This window comes from Cupressus sempervirens, chromosome 10, assembly GCF_028749045.1.
Source record: "Cupressus sempervirens isolate cs-2001-9-10 chromosome 10, ASM2874904v1, whole genome shotgun sequence".
NCBI lineage: Eukaryota > Viridiplantae > Streptophyta > Pinopsida > Cupressales > Cupressaceae > Cupressus > Cupressus sempervirens.
In genome coordinates, this window is record NC_143127.1 from 604,461,181 (window position 1) to 604,479,812 (window position 18,632).

Consider the following 18,632-nt stretch of genomic DNA (forward strand, 5'->3'; position numbering starts at 1 on the left):
AAATATTATTTAAAAAGATAACACACTATCTACAATATTCTCTTGTATTTAATTTTATTTATTCATTGTAAATTTATTATTATTTAATTATTTTAAATATTATACTAAATATTATTTTATTTCAGGCAAGAGCCTACAACACAACGGTAATTTGTGAGCCTCTCATGTGGGAGGTCTTGGGTTCGAATTCACTAAAGACATTAAAAAATAATTAATAATAATAATTAATCTAGGCTTCGACGTTTACCGATCTAATATATATATATATAATTTTATTGATACTATATTGTATATGTAATTTTTATTTCATATTTTTATACTTGAATATGATTTTATTATCATTGTTTATTTAATTATTAATAAAATTATATCTTAAAATGAGGACATGACAATCCGCCCTTCCTCAAATTGCTTGTCCTCAAGCAATTATATAGTTTCTCCTATTGATTTGAAAGATGTATGTCCTTTATTCTAAATTTTTAGGTTGTTTTTATTGACATGATTGACCTTATTCCAATTTTCATTGGCTTTCTATATTAGTCTTTCATATGAATTATTTTTCTCCTCTTTTACGCTACAGGATGGCAGGATCATGCTTTGATATCACTGTAATGTCCCCTCTTTCAGATTAAATTTGAATATTGTAACCTGCGACCATGTGTTAGTATAATATAAAAAAATGTATGCGAAACAAATTAAACATATTGGTTTAAGTAAATATTAATCTAAATACTACCCATACTAACCTTCCTAATCCTTCGGAAGAGATCCTTCTCAAACCACCCCTCTAGTGAGAATTGTATCTTGATTAGGTAATTATCATATAAAAAATGTCTTCCTTAGGCCTCTTTGGTATCTCTGGTAACACTACTTGGTAGAGATCCCACCTCTAACCAAGTCTCTTATCTCTGACATATGCATATGCTTTACCACTACAATATATATTGTCTCAAGAGATTCTCTACAAATCTCTCTCTGGGTTCCAATTCAGAATCCAAACATTCAATCAAGAATGCCCTCTACTCTTTTAGTTCTCTTAAAAGAAACTCGATATTCTAATTAATGCCCTCTACCAAGTTCTTACTTAATCTCTATGAGAACTATAAAGTTCTCATCTCAATCCTTGATCTTGATAATTTTCTCTACCAAATGATTCATATTTATTTATGAAATAAACATATCAAATGAACACACCTCCGGTTCCCTTTAGTTTTTCATTTTATAATCCTTCATAGAATATATATTACTTAGATTCCCAATATTCAATATATATTAGTTTAGTTTCTTTACTTTCTCTATTTAGATGTAGTTCAAAACTCTTAGGCTTAATTGTTTTTTAATCCTTTCATATTTTATTTATCATCCATGTCCTTTTCAAAGAGTTGCAAACCTTCATGATCACAATCCTTTTGAAAAGTCACAACCCTTCATAATTACAATCCTTTAGAAAAGTCATAACGTTTCGTAATCAAAGTCCTTTGAAAAGTCACAACACTTCATAATCACAATACTACCAAAAAGTTACAACACTTTATGATCACATTACTTTCAAAAAGTCACAACCTTTCATCATCAGAGCCCTTTTGAAAAGTCACAACTCTTTATAGTTAAAATATTTTTGAAGAGTCACGACCATCCATAGTTACAACCCTTTCAAAGAGTCACATCCTTTCATTATTGAAAATATTTTAAAAGAGTCACTTATTTTCTTCTCATTCCTCTTCTAATCATTCTTCTTTAACTCTTCTTTTCTTGTCCTCTTCCTTCCTCTTTAAAATGAACTCTCCTCTCTTTTATAGCTTAATTTTAAAGTCGCATCTTTTTATTACATCTCTTGACTTTTTATTAGATTTAGTTAGTTTATATTATATTATTTATTGACTTATATATTCTATATTTATTATCATTTATCATTAAATATTATTAAGAAAGATAACAGACTTTCTACAATATTCTTTTGTATTTAATTTTATTTATTCATTGTAAATTTATTATTATTTAATAATTTTAAATATTATACTAAATATTATTTTATTGATAATATATTATATATGTAATTTTTATTTCTTATTTCTATACTTTAATAAGATTTTATCATCATTGTTTATTTAATTATTATTAAAATTATATCTTAAAATGGGGACATGACACACCCTGTTAGGAGTGACCTTGTTAGAGGTTTTTAAAACATCCTATCAGAATGTCACCTTGATTAAAGGATTTACAATATGGTTGTTAGGTCAACCTTGATTAAAGGATTTTACTACCACAATGGTTAGAAAGTACCAGCTAGGTTGATCTGATAAAATGCAACTTACTTTACAATGTTCAGATCTCCATTTGGCTCATTCATGGTTCATTGATTGGACTAAATTACATTCTCCATCTTTGATCTTCTTGGCTTCAAGCAATCTCGCTTTCTTTCACCAACTTCTCATTTTTCCTCTGCAACTGATGAGGGCACAATCCAACACCAAAACGAACACAACGGGAAAAGGGGATATTATTATCAGAAGTGATATGCTGTTACATTCAGTACAATGAAAACATACCCAGTAATGTGCCCTAGGGCTTACAATGTTGTCTGATTCTAGAGAAAAACCCTCCTCCAGTCCCTTCTCCCAAACTCCAAAAAATTGCATTTACCATGCTAGAAATGTCTTTAAGTAACCCAAATTAGGTTTAGGGTTAGGAATACATTTTAGAATATGCCATTTGGCATCCATAGCCAAAATAGAAGGTTCTAGAAAACACGTCAGAAGTCTGTGTAAAATTAGAAGAATCTAGAAATGGTAGTCCAACTTCCGAGAGGTATAACTTTTGATTTGGGACACCAATTGACGAACCGTCTACATTTTTGGAAGGCTCTCCAAGTGCTCTATAGCCCTATGGACCAGCTTTTTTTGTCCCTCATTTTTTAGGCCCGTACAAGGCCATTTAGTGCCTCAAATCTGACTTTGAAGTGCTCTTAGGGGGTCTCCAGGCAACTTAAAACTATAATAACTTTCAAACCGTAAAGCCTGTTGACCTGATTCTTTTTCTGGAATGCTTTAAATTACAAGTATAATCATCCCTCCAACTTACACCTTCTAAATCATCATAATTATGGCTCAATTACAAAATAACTTATTTTCTGCATTGGCACGTATCCGAAGGTGCTCAAAAACTCTAACCTAGAAAACCAATAGTGGAACTATGAGAGTTGGAATCTCTGTTTGACCCAAATGGGTATGCAACAATGAAAACATATTAAATAGAAACTAATACTAAGCATATTTTTTGGGTGATACAGGATTGCCCTTACACCACTGGATCCTCCTGCATCAGACACCCAAGGTAGATTGAAAAGTGACCCTATTACTTTATAATTGGTAGAGGAAAATCCAAATGGGCAACCTCTGCTACTGGTATCCAAGTTGAATCTTCTACTGGTCGTCCTTTCCACTTCACTAGGTATTCTTCATACTGCCTGTTTTTGGTACTCCAGCCCCCACGACTACCATACTTTCTTCAGTCTCTTCCTTCTCAGAAGTAGGAATTGGATATGGCTCCAGCATCAACTCCTCATTTGCAGCATCATCATGATATTCTGTTAAGTCTGCAATATTGAAAATCGGAGAAATGTGAATTCCATTTGGCAACTCCACCTCATATGCATTTCCTGAGTCATGTTTCTTCAAAATTTTGCAGGGGCCAAATTTCTTCATCGTTATTTTGTTGTAGGTACCCACTGGAAATTGTTCCTTCCTCAAATATACCATAACCTGTTCCCCAACTTGGAACTCCTTATTTCTCCTCTTTTGATCTACTCTAGCCTTATACTGCAAGTTCTTCTTGGTAATATGTGCACGTACCTCCTCATGTAGGTTCTTGACATGTTCAACAAAGTCTTCTACCTCAGCACTTGTCCTCTCCCCTTGCTCCATCTTCCTTAGCTCTGGTGCAGTCCTTGGACTACTCCCATACACAATTTGGAATGGTGATCTACCAGTACTCCTATTTACAAAATTATTGTAAGAAAATTCTACTTGTGGTAGAATCAAATCCCATTCCTTGGGCTTATCTTCTACTAAACACCTCAGCAAATTTCTTAGACTTCTATTTACTATTTTTGTTTGTCCATCAGTTTGCAGATGATGTGCAGAACTGAACTTTAATTCTGTCTGCAACTTCTTCCACAAAGTCCTTTAGAAATACCCAACAGATTTAGTATCTCTGTTAGAAACAATACTTTTTGAGAGACCATGTAGCCTCAACACCTCTTTGAAAAACAAATCTGCAATATGCACTACGTCATGTGTCTTGTGGCATGGAATGAAATGTGCCATCTTGGAGAACCTATCAACCACCACAAATACTGAGCCATTACCCCTTTGTGTCCTTGGCAATCCAAGAACAAAATCCATACATATGTCCTCCCAAGGCTTCGATGGAATAGGCAATTGCTGATAGAGTCCAGTATTGTGACTAAATCCTTCGGCTGTTTGACATACTTGACAACTTTGCACAAACTTCTTCACATCCTGTGACAATTGAGGCCAAAAATAATGTTCTCTAATAATGACATTGGTCTTATCTCTACCAAAGTGTCCTGCTATCCCTCCACTGTGCTTCTCCTTCATTAAGTTCTTCCTTATGGAACTCCTTGGAATACACAATTGACTTCCCTTGAACAACATACCATCCTGAATCATGTCATCTAGCCACCTGGTCCTGTCTAGAGTAACAGGTTCTTTACAAGCCTCCAAGCCTCTACAAAGTCAGAATCCTCAGGGTACAGATTCTTGAGTTCATCAAACCCAACCACTTCAACATGCATTATTGTTAGCAACAACTGTCTCTTACTTAATGCATTTGCAACCCTATTAGACCTTCCCCTTCTATGTTTCAACACAAATGTATAGCTTTGCATGAACTCTACCCATTTCAAATGTCTCTGATTCAATTTACCTTGGCTATTTAGGTACTGCAATGCCTGGTGATCCGTATACAAGAAAAATTCTTTTGGCAACAAATAATGCCTCCATTTCTTTAAGGCCTGAACTATTGCAAAGAATTCCTGATTATAAACAAGATACTTCTTCTTTGCATCATTCAATTTTTCACTAAAATAGGCAATAGGCTTACCTTCTTGACTCAACACAGCCCCAATAGCACTGACACTAGCATCTCAATCCACCTGGAACACTTTGTTGAAACCAGGAAGTACCAACATAGGTTGCTCTGTCACCTTCTTCTTCAACAATTCAAAACTTCTTGCAGCTCCTGCAGTCCACTTGAACTCTTTTCTATCCCCCCTTATTGTTTTAGTTAGGGGTGCACATATACTACTGAAATTCCTAATGAACTTCTTGTAAAAAATAGCCGGACCATGGAATGACCTCACCTCAGTAGTAGATCTTGGAGTAGGCCATTCCAAGATGACCTTCACCTTCTCTGGGTCCATTTTGAGACCTTCAACTGATAGAACAAACCCCAAATAGACTAACTCTCTTTTGACAAAGCTACACTTCTTCAAATTAATCAACAATTTCTCTTCCCTCAATCTTTCAAGGACACTATGAATGTGCAATAAATGTTCCTCCAAAGACTTACTGAAAATCAAAATATCATCCAGATAGACAATAACAAATTTTCCCAAAAATTTCTTTAGTACCACATTCATAAGCCGCATGAAGGTGCTTGGCACATTGGTCAGTCCAAAGAGCATGACTAACCACTCATATAGACCCTCCTTGGTCTTGAATGCAATCTTCCACTCATCTCTATCTCGTATTCGTATCTGGTGATAGCCAGTCTTGAGATCTATCTTTGTGAAGTACTGAGCTCCACTCAAGTAGTGCATAAGATCATCCATCCTTGGCAAAGGAAATCGGTACTTGATGGTTATTTTATTTATAGCCCAAGAGTCTGTACACATTCTCCACTCTTCATCCTTCTTTGGTGCCAGTACTGCAGGTACTGCACATGGACTCAGGCTCTCTTGAATCAAACATTTCCTCAACAGCTCCTGAACTTGTCTGTTTGGCTCCTTAGTCTCAGTAGGAGTCATCCTATGAGCAGCCTTGTTAGGCAAACTAGCTGTAGGGACTAAATCTATTTGATGATTGATTTGCCTTATTGGTGGCAACCCTTTTGGAACATTATCAAAGATGACATCTCCATGCTAACTTAATAGACTTGAAACTTCACTACTACCTTCCTTATCCTTTCTAGGAATTAAAGCATTAACACATATGCTGATGCTTCATGCCATCTAAAAATTCTCTTCCATCAACAAGACATACCCTAGCACTACTGCATACCTTTTCACCCGCCTTTATCAAGGGCTTCAATTTGTGGCGAACTCCATCCTTTGTTAGAGAGTATGTGTTTGCATGACCATCATGTATAGCATGCCTATCAAACTGCCACGACCTTCCCAACAATAAATGGCAGACATCCATTGGGATGATGTCACAGAGAGCTTCGTCATGGTAACTCCCAATCTTGAACTTTACCAAACATTGCTCACTAACCAGGACCTTATGATCATTCTGCACCCAAGCAATCCGATAGGGTTGGGGGTGTTTCTTCCTCTTGAGCTTTAGCTTTGATACCATCTCCTTTGACACCAAGTTTTTCCACAGTGCTTCCACCATCAACAATCACATCACAACATTTACCCTTGCGCTTGCACTTGGTACGAGACAAACTCCTCCTTTGTCTAGATTCAGTCTCACCGCTTAGTAAGACCCTTTCATCAACTAGAACTTCTCCTTTTTCTGCATCCTTTGAATGTGATGACTGTGCATCATCATCTACATGAGCAACCCTTGCTTGACTATCAGCTCTCCTATCTGTCCTTCCTTGGTGTTGAGGGCATTCATAGGCACAATGACCTTCTTTGTTGCAATGAAAACAGGTATCACGAAAGCCTCTTCCTGAACCTTTTCCACGTCCTCTACCTCTTCCTCTCTAATCTCCAAAGTTTTGATCACGGGAGTGGTTGAAACCCTTGTTCCTCTGGTTTCGGCTAGTACCCACATCTTCATTTTTCTTTTGGTTCTCATTTCGGCTTCCAAATGACTTGCCAACGCCCCTTCCTCCTTGATTGCGCCCTCTTTGCCTTCCATCAAAATTTTTGTTTAGCTTTTCCTCAACTCGCAAGGCAAACTGGTATGCCTCTTCAATGCTAGTCATTCTAACCAGACTTAACTCCTCCTGAATGCTAGGTCTTAACCTATTAAGGTAACGGGAAACCTTCTCCTTGTTTGCTTCTGCATGCCTTGCCCTAATAAGGACTCAGGTAAAATTCCTCTGTGTATTCCTAGACAGATTATCTCTCTTGCTTTAACCCTTGCATCTTTTTGAACAAATCAAGCGTGTAATCAATAGGAATGAATTGCTTCCTTAGTTTGTCCACTATGCAATCCCATCTTGTGATTTTCTCATTTCCTCTTCTATTTCTTTCTAATTGAATCTCTTGCCACCAAATTTTGGCATGGCCTTTCATTTTGGCTTTTGCAAACTTAACCCTATCAGGGTCCCCAATATCCTCATACTCAAAATATTCCTCTAGCTCATTAATCCAATCGATCAACTCATCCAAGTTTAGATTTCCCGAAAACATGCCGTTGTCAATTTTAGGTCTTTTTCCCAACTTGGCAATGACCCTGAAAAGCTTCTCCTTCTCCTGGTTTAGGAATTCTTTGTCTCGTTCCCCTTCTTGCACAATATTTCCTTCTCCATTTTCTTCCTCACTTTCGTTGCCTACGAAAACATTCTTCCCTCTACGGATCTCCTCTTGCAATGTCTGGATTTGTCTTTGGAGGGCTCTAACCTCAGGAGGAACAATTCCGACCCTTCCACCACGCTCCCTTCGTGGAGGCATTTTCTCGCTATATCAAAACCCACAACCAGGGAGGCATTTTCTCGCTATATCAAAACCCACAAACACATAGTCCTGGTGCAAACTGCCTCACAGTTGGCACTCTGTCTACACATTCAGGAAAACCTGCTTTGATACCACTTGATGAGGGCACAATCCAACACCAAAACAAACACAACGGGAAAAAGGGGATATTATTATTAGAAGTGATATGCTATTACATTCAGTACAATGAAAACAAACCCAATGACGTGCCGTAGGGCTTACAATGTTGTCTGATTCTGGAGAAAAAACCCTCCTCCAGTTCTTTCTCCCAAACTCCATCAAGAAAACTGCATTTACCATGCCAGAAATGTCCTTAAGTAACCCAAATTAGGTTTAGGGTTAGGAATACATTTTAGAATATGCCATTTAGCATCCACCGCCAAAACAGAAGGTTTTAGAAAACACGTTAGAAGTCGGTGTAAGATTAGAAGAATCCAAAAATGGTAGTCCAACTTCTGGGAGGCATAACTTTTGATCTAGGACTCCGATTGACGAATCGTTTACATTCCTGGAAAGCTCTCCAAGTGCTCTATAGCCCTATGGACCAGCTTTGCCCTTTCTCCATTTTTCGGGCCTGTACAAGGCTGTTTAGTGCCTCAAATCTGACTTTGAAGTGCTCTTAAGGGGTCTTCAAGTAACTTAAAACTGCATAATTTTCAAAAAGTAAAGCCTTTTGACCTGATTCTTTTTCTAGAGTGCTTTAAATTACAAGTATAATCATCCCTCCAACTTACACTCTCTAACTCATCATAATTATGGCTCAATTACAAAATAAACTATTTTCTGCATTGGCATGTATCCCAAGGGGCTCAAAAATTCTAACCCAGAAAACCAATAGTGGAACTATGAGAGTTGGAATCTCTATTTGACCCAAATGGGTATCTAGAAATGAAAACACATTAACAGAAACAAACACTAAGCATATTTTTTGGGTGATACAGGATTGCCCTTACACTAATGGATGCTCCTGCACCAGCAACTTTGTTCTTCCTCTTATTCTTCACAAATTTTCCGGCCAACAACAATAGTAAAACATCTTACATGCCTCCTCCTTAAATAGACTGGTTTAATCTCTTGCCGCTTAAACATAACCGTAGATCTTAGGGTTAGATAAGATTCATTGAATCTGTTCATCGTTTTGTCTTTCTACTTCTTTCTTGAAACTTCTGAAAACTTTTCATTGAATCCTTGCCTTAGATTACTTAACAAACTCAATTCATGCATGAAATACACCAGCTCATCAATCCTTATCTCTTACATGTTTTGACCAATTCGTAAATTCAATTGTGTCGGCCTTAGATCTTGATTCTTCGACAAACTGTTAAATTTGCTCACACTCGGTCATAACCATGTTCTTCAACTCGACCATCACTAGGTAGCTCAGTCACTATTGATCTGTCTTGCTTGGCTTACACTGGCTCACTCGACCATTGCCGTGCTCAGTAATTGCTTCAGTTTACCTTTATCTTGCTCAGTAATTACTAACCCTCGACTAATGCTTAAGTTACTTAATCTTCTGCTCAGTAATGGTTAACTTCTTTATTGACCTAGTAACCTGTCACTCAATCAAGCTTAGTGTTTTGCTCAATTTCTTGACTTCTATCAATCACCTCTTCCATACTTCAACTCATCTTTCTTGTTCAATTAATATAATGATCAAACAACATATTATCTTGTCAAATACTAATAGATCAAGTGCCCTTTGTAGCCCCATCATACTTACTCCTCTTTACTCAACCATTTTACTGATTCATCTTGTTATCTCTCTTTCCAAGTCCTTTTTATCAATCAAATAATATGACACTCTACATTGTTAGCAAATGTCTTACTAGTAAGGTTTGAGATCAATAACAACATAACATTTGTTCCAATTATAGTTCCAACAATAGTTGGTAGCCTCTTGTTGGGAGAACCCCTTGAACTGTTATTTTCTATGTTGAGGAGTCACATGGATGAATTGGAATGTGCCACTTGGAGGTTAGATATTCCTATTGTTAAGGATCTTATTGTATGTATATTTCAATTCACCTTAGAGGAAGATTCAATCTTCCTACATATATGTTGTTGGTCCCTCATAGCCAAGGGACACCACTTTTCATTATGGTGTAATTATAATTATTAGATTATTATATAATTTTTTCTTGCTAATTATTTTTTTAAATTTTTGACTGGAGCTTTGAACTAGTGGGGTCATAATTGGGGGACCCCATCCCTATGGTGATTACCCTGTAGAAGCACTTAGGCATGAACGCATTGCTAGATCTTTGCACATATTATCATGCCAATTTTAGTTCCCAAGCACTCCTTATCGCTCCAACATATCTCCTTATAATTCCTACGACTCCTTATCACTCCATTAAATCTCCTTAGAACTCCCAATCTTCATTAAATCTTGTTATAAATCCCAGGATTCCTTATTACTCCATTAAATCTCCTTATAACTCCCACAAATCCTTATCCTATGTTTTATCACTCCAAATGGTGCCAAGTACTCTCCCGAGTGAGACCAATGACAACACCTTATGGAACCCGTGACTGTCATCGTCTTGAACTATCTGACAGATTGCAGCATCAACACGACCCCAAGATGCTCGTGAAAGCCGCTATTAAAACTCAAGCTTAAGAATTTGATTGCAATCTTCTGCGTCAATATGAATGTGCATGAGCGACTAATAATGACTGTGTACATGCACCGAGCCATGCTTATTCACCTGTGCAATGTGTGAGATTGCGCCGGGGTCGAACAAGAGACCACTCGATCAATAGGGTTCATGACAACAGTCGTGTTGTGGGGCTAACCCATTATATTTTTATATAATTACATAATATAAAATTTATTAATATAATAATAATTATTATATAATGTAATATAATAATTATACTTCAATTTCATATATAATCATTGTTAATACAATAATTATGCTATCACAACCTCTATTGTTGGTCTGAAGGAATCTGACTATAGCTACAATAATATCAATGCTCCCTCTTAGCTAGGGAGGAGTCCTTGAGAACTTATAGTTCGTCCTATTGACGCTATCTTAAATGATTTACTTATAAGTATATATAAATGAGTCATAATAAAATTAATTAAGTAATGTTAATAGATATAGTTGATATCACTTAATTTATATAGTTAGTGTGATTTATATATGAGATAAATAATTAAATAGTTAATATAATTAATTATTCAATTATGTGATAAATTATTAATAATTAATTGATTAATTGAGATATTATTTGGAGTTGAATATGTAACTCTTAGGAAGCTAACTTTTAACACTCCGTATATAGCTAGGGAGGCTTTCATGTTAGGTAGATTCATAATGAATGTATCATTATGATTTACCATCATAATGAATATTATGTTCTTGGATACCACCTTATGCGATATTGAGTATATATCTACTACATGGAATATTATTTGATATCACCTTTGTGCGATATTCACCATAGTGGATTTTTTTTTTACCTTTATGACATGTCGTTAGATAACATCACATGTGCTATCCACCATAGAGGACTTTAAGATATCTACCATTATGCACTTGCACTACCCATCGTAATGGATTTTAGAAAGCTACCTTTATGACATGTCATCAAATACCACAACGTGTTATCCACCATAAGGATGTTAAGATATCTACCATTATGTCCTTGAATACCACCAGTTTTACTATCCTCCATAATGAATTTAGAATACCTACCATTATGGCATGTCATTGGAAACCACCACATGAATTACCCACTATAAGAGGTTTAGGATTTTCACCATTATGGCATGTCATCAGGTATTATCACAAGCGTTACTCACCATAAGGGGTTTAGAGAATTACCTTTATGACATGTCGTTAGATATCACCACATGCACTACCCACCATAAAGGATATAAAATAACTACCATTATGGCATGTCGTCGGGTACCATTATATGTGTCATCCACCATAATGGATTTAGGATATCTACCATTATGACATGTCGTTGGGTACTACCAAAAGTGTTATCCACCATAATGGGTTTAGAGAATTACCTTCATGGCATGTTGTCGGATACCAGTACATGCATTACCCACCATAAAGGATTTGAGATACCTACCATTATGACATGTTGTCAGGTAGCATCACATGTGTTACCCACCTAAATGGATTTAGGATATCTACCATTATGGCATGTTGTCAGGTATCACCATATGTGATACCCACCATAATGGATTTAGAAAATTAACCATCATTGTGAGATTGTCACCTCACAATGAATGTAACAATGTACTAGTGTCTTATCATTGAAGATCGTCACTTCACAAGGACATTCATTTCACAGGTACAACAAAATCACCACGGATTCTCTCACGTGGTGTTGTCATGGCATCAAACACATGCCATCCACCATGAACCAAATCAGGGGGTGGTAATAAGGGCATATACCTTAAATCTCTCTCAAAGAGAAATGCATTGAAAAGGAATTACACCTTGGGATTCTCCCTCACAGAGAAGAACTCATTATAGTACATCTAAAGGAATCACTGATACTTAGACTCCCTCTCAATCAGGGCTTTGTTCTCCACACTATCAAGCCTGTCTAAAAAATGCGCAAACTTCACTCTGGCAAGTAGCTTGGTGAGAATATCAATTATTTGGTCCTCACTGTTTATGTACTTCAAATGAATAACATTCCTTGCACCATGTCTCTATTATAGTGATATGTTCTTTGTTTTGTCATGAACATAGGAGTGGAGTTTGCATCACTCTTGGTGAATCCCAAGTTCACCAAGTATCCATCAAAGAATATCACAAACCAAGTGTCTGCATAATGGTCTTCTAGCCATGGGATTCCATCTCATAAATTATAATCCTCTAACTATTCACTGGAGATTCCATCTTGACATGGTTTACTCCCTTTGAATCAATATGAACAAGATCCTCAAATGTCAATTGAAGCAAATCTTCTAGCTACTGCCTCTAAAGCTCAAGTTCTTGCATCAACTCTTGATCTCCTTGTCCATGGTTGCCTCTAATGGATGTTAGACTCCCCCTGAATCTGATATCAACTTTCTAACCTCCTTGGATGTTAACTGAAGTAGATTCTCTAGCTGCTCCCTCTAACATGGAAGCATACCCTTCTCATATAGGAGATATCTTTCTCTAGGAGACTCATCATCTTGCATGATCCATATATGATTGAAAGTGCTAGATCCAAGACTACCTTGGACCTATTGTCATAAAATCGAGCTCTAGACTAGACATAATATGACCATTCTGAGATTAGAATACAAATCCCTTTGTGGTCTTTTCCCTCTCACCAAGAGAGCCCAAATTTCTCAACGATCATAGATGCTACCATCACTTGCATAAATGCCTCAGCAATATTCTTCTTTTCTCTGCAAAAACCAGCCTTGGGGATCAAGGAAAAGAATAAGAGCATAATAAAGCAAATAACCCTTTAGGTACATGTAAGGATGTTAATAAAGCTCATTAACATCCTTCTATTAGCATAAATGCTGATGATACTCCTATGGGAGAATATATCAGAATTGCTGGAGACATGATTCAAAGCTTATGTGTTGCATTCATAACAATGATTGTCATTGATGTCAACATACTGGTTATTCCTTTAAAGATTGGTAGAGTACAGAGGAAAAAGCGTTTGGCACGGTTCGTGGATTGAAGATCAGCTTATGCTCATTTGAGGTTATGTTTTATAGTATGTCTAGATGCTACAGTTAAGAGCGCATATGGAAATATGAAGACTGGACAAAGTTATGAAGATTTTATGAAAGGCAGCTTGCATACAATGTTTCTCGGAATTGGGTATTGTTGTTTTGATTCTATCTTCTCATAGAGATGGAATTGGCTTAAGTGGACTGAAACAAACGTTGAAGACATTTTAGAGATGCTTTGGTTCAAAGGGCATAAGATGAAGATCATCGAGTGAAAAGTTATGAAGATTGTGAGCCGACAGTTTGTGTGTAATGCATTGTAATATCTTAAGACGGTCCTATATTACTATTGTAAATTGGGAAAGCCTCAAGGCCGACTTAGTAACTTGTTTTAGGACTTGGTATAAAAAAGATTGTTTCCTTGGTTATAATTATCAGTGAAATCATAAGTAATGATATGAGGTCATATCTTTGTAATATCTATTGTGCGAGCTTGGTATGCAAATTTGTGAAGATTAGAGCAGAGTTTAGTGTGGTTGAGGCATAGTGAGATTACAAGGAACTGTATTTGGCAAGACAAGTTGCTGGTTGGGTAGTTGTTGTTTCACATTGTATTATTCAGAAGGAATGGTATTGAGGCTATTTGGATAGTGGGTTCAGTGGTCTTCCTTTCAACTCCTAACAGGGTTGGAATCTCCTAACAAAGATTCAAAGTCTCCTAACAGGGACTCATATGCACTGATTGTATTTCATTGACTCCTGACAAGGTCTATCCTCTAATAAGGAACTTTTATATTAGTACATCATTTTGTGGTACCATCCCCATTGAGGTTTTCCCTCTGATCAAGGGTTTTTCTAGTTAACATATCTAGTGTTATTGTTGCATCCATTGATGTAAAAATCGCCTGAGGAGATTAATCGCCTAGGCCTGAAAAAGTTTAATCGGGAAAAATCAGGAAAAATCGGGAAAAAATCGGGAACTAAAAAACCACTAAATTTTAATAAAAAAATGCGATTTTTTTACAGAATTCAATGTTTTTTTGCATCTAATGACTTAATTACTAACAATACATAAGAAACAATCATGTTTAGATATATATCAATGCAAAAAGAGTTATTAATCGGTAAATTACTAACAAGTAAGTAGTGACAAGTTGTAAATTACTAACAACTAACAAGTTCACAACACATGAGAAGTATTCTCATAAATAAAGTGTCAAATGTAAAGAGTTCAAATAAGCACATCAACATGACTACAAATAAGTACAAATGTCAAATACAGGACTACATCTTCCTCTTCCCAGTCACTTTACTAGCGAGTGCGGGAGAGGGTAAAGCTCTAGAACTGGAACCCCGCAGGGTTTGTGCCCGTGTCTGTGTCTGTGCCAATGCAGGAGATGGTGTAGCTATAGAACTAGATGTCGGTATCTCCACATTCGCTGCGCGCAAGATGTCAAGGTCCTCTGCAGTAAGCTCAATGTCATCATCCTCATCATCGCCCTCCTCGATGCCATCCAAATCGATGTCATATCCAGTTCCACCCCCTTCCTCCTCCGCAGCCTCCCTCTCCAAATTGGAGATGTCCTCCTGTGTAAATAAGGGAGCCTGCTCCTGTGCCGTCCAATCATAATAAGGATCTATCTCATCCAAATCGATTGGCCCAGGAGGATCTTGTTGCGCCTTTTTCATGCGCAATTTAAGATTATATTGCACATAGACCATGTCATTCATCCTCTTTTGGGACAACCTGTTTCTCTTTTTTGTGTGGATGGCCTCAAACAAACTCCAGTTGCGCTCACAATGTGATGCGCTACAAGGCTGTGATAGGATTCTGAGAGCAAATTTTGCAAGATTTGGAGTGCTTGCACCCCAAGTGGTCCACCAAGCCACTGCATCACAAAAATTGTACAAGTTAGAAAATACTAATAGACAACAAAAAATGAAACATAAATATTAATTTAGCATTTGAGATTCAGAAGTTTGCAAATGTATTAGCTGGGGTTTGTGTAAGCCTTGCTCTCTTGCAGAGAGAAGTGGAGAACACCTTGCCTCCTGTTGAAGTGAAGATCTCCTGCTCAGCGATGATTTTATCTCTTGTTTCCTCGCTGGTTACCATCTTTTCGACGCACTCACTTAGGCCTCTGATGACCTCTCCATCAGGATCTGCATATGTACCATCAGCCCTAAAACCAAAAACCAAAAACAAATAAGTCTTCCAATTTTAGTACACACCCAACACCCTACGAAAGCAAAATGAACTCAAGTCTTCGTTAACTTAAATTTGAGTAAGAATGAGCTTACAGTATACCTAAAACGTAGGTTGAGGAAATATCCTGTTGCATGAATGGGTTGGTGAAGCTGATTATTCCACCTTCTATCAATGATCTGCCAAATGGGTTCATATTTGATGCTTTCCCCCTTGTAGTAATTTTTGACAGATTCTTTGGCCTTGTCCATGGCCTCATATAGTTCACCCATTGGCGTTTGGTCTCCATCAACCAAACGCAAAACTCCGACTAAAGGCTCAGACACCTGCAATATAAATTTGAAATTAGTTGACAAGTTACAAAATTATTATTTACTTGAGTTACAAACTTAGTATGTTATAAAGTTGTAAAGTGTAAACTAAAACTTAAAGTTTTGTAGTTACCTTTACTATTTCATCAGCCTTATCTTCAAAATATTTATCAAACACAATCCGCACAACATTCTCTCCTTCACTCTTCTTTGAAAATGTGGAAGCAAGCCATTTTTTGGAAACAAACATTTGCTTCAAAGAAGCCAAATTATTGAGAATGCTTTGCAATGTCAAAAAAATCGTTGCAAACCTTGTGACGGCAGGCCTGACAATTTCTTTGCCATCAGTGTGCTCTCTCATCAGGCTAAGGACCCATGGGTGATTGTATATGTATTTTGTCACCCGCCTTGCATCCTCCACAATTGGAGTGACCCACTCAAGTTTGCCCATGTCCTCCAAAAGAAGGTCAAGGACATGTGCTGCACACAGGGTCCAAGAGAGAGTGGGGTGCCTCTGCTGTAGGAGTTTTCCTGCCAATTGTAAAAGCAAATACTAATTAGTTTCCAACTTTTCAAATATATCAAACTATTAAAAATTCTTGTTGTGAAATTCACAATGCACATGCAACATAAAATTACGGTTTACCTGCTGATACATATGCAGCAGCATTGTCTGTGATGATTTGCACCACATTTTCAATGCCAATCTCTAAGACCATGTTCTCCAACATCAATACTAATGTCTAAGCATTTTTTACCTTGTTGGAGGCATCGATTGATTTCAGGAACAAATGCTTTGGCCCTCTCAACAACATTTCCAATAAGCCTACAAAAACAAAATTTAGTTATGTCTTAGATTCTTAGTAATTTAAAATTGATTTAGACTTTAGTAATCAACATTCTAATTTCTAGATAAATTAATTAAAATTTAGAACTAAGTAAAAAGTTAAAAATTAAAAGGAAATCGAGTGTAATAAAATTATTCGCTTACCTGCCACCCAACACAAAACGAGAAGGGGACTTATACCCCTTTCCTGCAACTGTCAACCCTGTGGCCAAAGCCTCCCAATAGGGACTGTCAACAACACTAATAGGAAGGTTGTTGAAAACCCAGAAATCTGCTAGTGCATTGTCCAACTGGTCATGGACCTCCTTATTCCATCTAGTGGCCTCTAATGAAGGTTGTGCACCAGGTGTGTGCCTCGGCACAAAATAGCTCCCTATCCCAGAAGCACCTGCTGATCCTGATGGTGCGGAAGTGCTAGGAGGTGTAGGAGTGGGAGTGGGAGTGGAACTCGTGAAAGAAAAAACACCCTGTTTGCGGACACGCGGCCCACGATAAGAGCCAGCCATGCTCTCAATGGCTGCCTCCTCCTCCTGAACATCAATGAAACTGCCCTGGGTCTCTGCTATGGCTGCCCTGACATGCAATTTATTCCGCTCTCTTTGCAATTTTTTTTGCTCTCCATCTGTGAGCAAGGCATTTGCAAACCTTTTTATTTCTTCTGTTGTATTCTCACAAGGATTCGTATCATGTTTTGAGATCCCTGCGATGTGATATTTGAACCGGTAAATGCCCCCGGATATTACTTTTTCACATCGAATGCAAATCACTTTGGTTGGTTCATCGGGTGCTTCATAGGCATATTTCCAGGCTTGATCTCTCGCATTCTTTGGCTTGGTGCCAATGTAGCCTGAGGGGCATGGAGTCAATGGCCATTTGTCTGCCATTTAAAACTGTTGCGAGCTGCCTACACATACAAATTTAAAAAAAAAACTATAAATAAATTATAACAAGATCAAAGTTAACAATTAAACAAAGAATTCAAGCAACATTCCAATAACAGCACCAATAAATTGAAATCCAAATAACATTCAAACAAACTAGCTGCTAGGGTTTCAATTTTTTTTTAAAAGGGCAAATTTTTAGCATAAATTCGATCTAGAATGGAAAAAAATGCAAATGAATGCATTTAATCTTGCTTACATTCATCAAATGCATTCCTAACTAATTAGGAATGTATTTTTATCCATTTACATGCAAGAAAAAAAAAATACAATCTCTTGCAAAAACAAAAAACAAAGATTCAAATCACTTACCTAGTAACGAAGAAATTGAATCAAAAGGCCTCCAAATGCACTTGATTCTGCCTATTTCTTGCCAAGAACTCCTTCTCTATCCTCTTCTCTCCAAAACACCCTAAGCAATGTAAAAACATAATGAAAAAAACGTGTTTTTTCGTCACTTTATGTGACTGTTGGGCGCGGGCGATTTTTTGCAAAAAAATCGCGATTTTTAGGCGATTAATCTGCGATTTTTTGGAAAAAATCTGCAAAAAAAAAATCGCGATTTTTGGGGCGACTAAATCGCCAGCCCCAAAAAATTGCGATTTTATCTCGTATCGCCGATTAATCAGCGATACTCACATCTATGGTTGCATCTACTATTTACATGTTTCAGAATTAATAAAGATATTGAGAGTTGTTTTAAGTGCATAACTGATTCACCCTCCCCTCTCTCTCAATTATCTTGGTGGACTTTTC

The 18,632-nt window shown here is 37.0% G+C and overlaps 2 protein-coding genes across 6 annotated transcripts in view; one reads left to right on the forward strand and one right to left on the reverse strand.

The window, feature by feature from the left end:
* Window positions 1–18,632, forward strand: part of LOC149535309 (histone-lysine N-methyltransferase ATXR6-like) — a 223,320-nt gene that overhangs the window by 12,662 nt on the left and 192,026 nt on the right. The gene's annotated exons all lie outside the window — the stretch shown is intronic.
* LOC149535310 (uncharacterized) lies at window positions 14,856–16,632 on the reverse strand. The gene is made up of 4 exons (XM_089803473.1): window positions 16,222–16,632; window positions 15,880–16,103; window positions 15,616–15,754; window positions 14,856–15,251 (listed from the first exon to the last, which is right to left on the reverse strand). The coding sequence occupies exons 1-4, from the start codon at window positions 16,537–16,539 to the stop codon at window positions 14,856–14,858; spliced, it is 1,077 nt and encodes a 358-aa protein (XP_089659599.1). The 5' UTR covers window positions 16,540–16,632.

Excerpts from the sequence above, each read along its gene's own strand:
- LOC149535310 (XM_089803473.1), bottom strand. The coding sequence starts at position 16,539 with ATGGGCAAACTTGAGTGGGTCACTCCAATTGTGGAGGATGCAAGGCGG. Across the intron at positions 16,104-16,221 it reads AGGCTGATGAAATAGTAAAG|GTGTCTGAGCCTTTAGTCGG; the intron begins GTAACTACAAAA and ends TTTATATTGCAG. Across the intron at positions 15,252-15,615 it reads TCACTTCAACAGGAGGCAAG|GCGCAACAAGATCCTCCTGG; the intron begins GTGTTCTCCACT and ends CGCATGAAAAAG.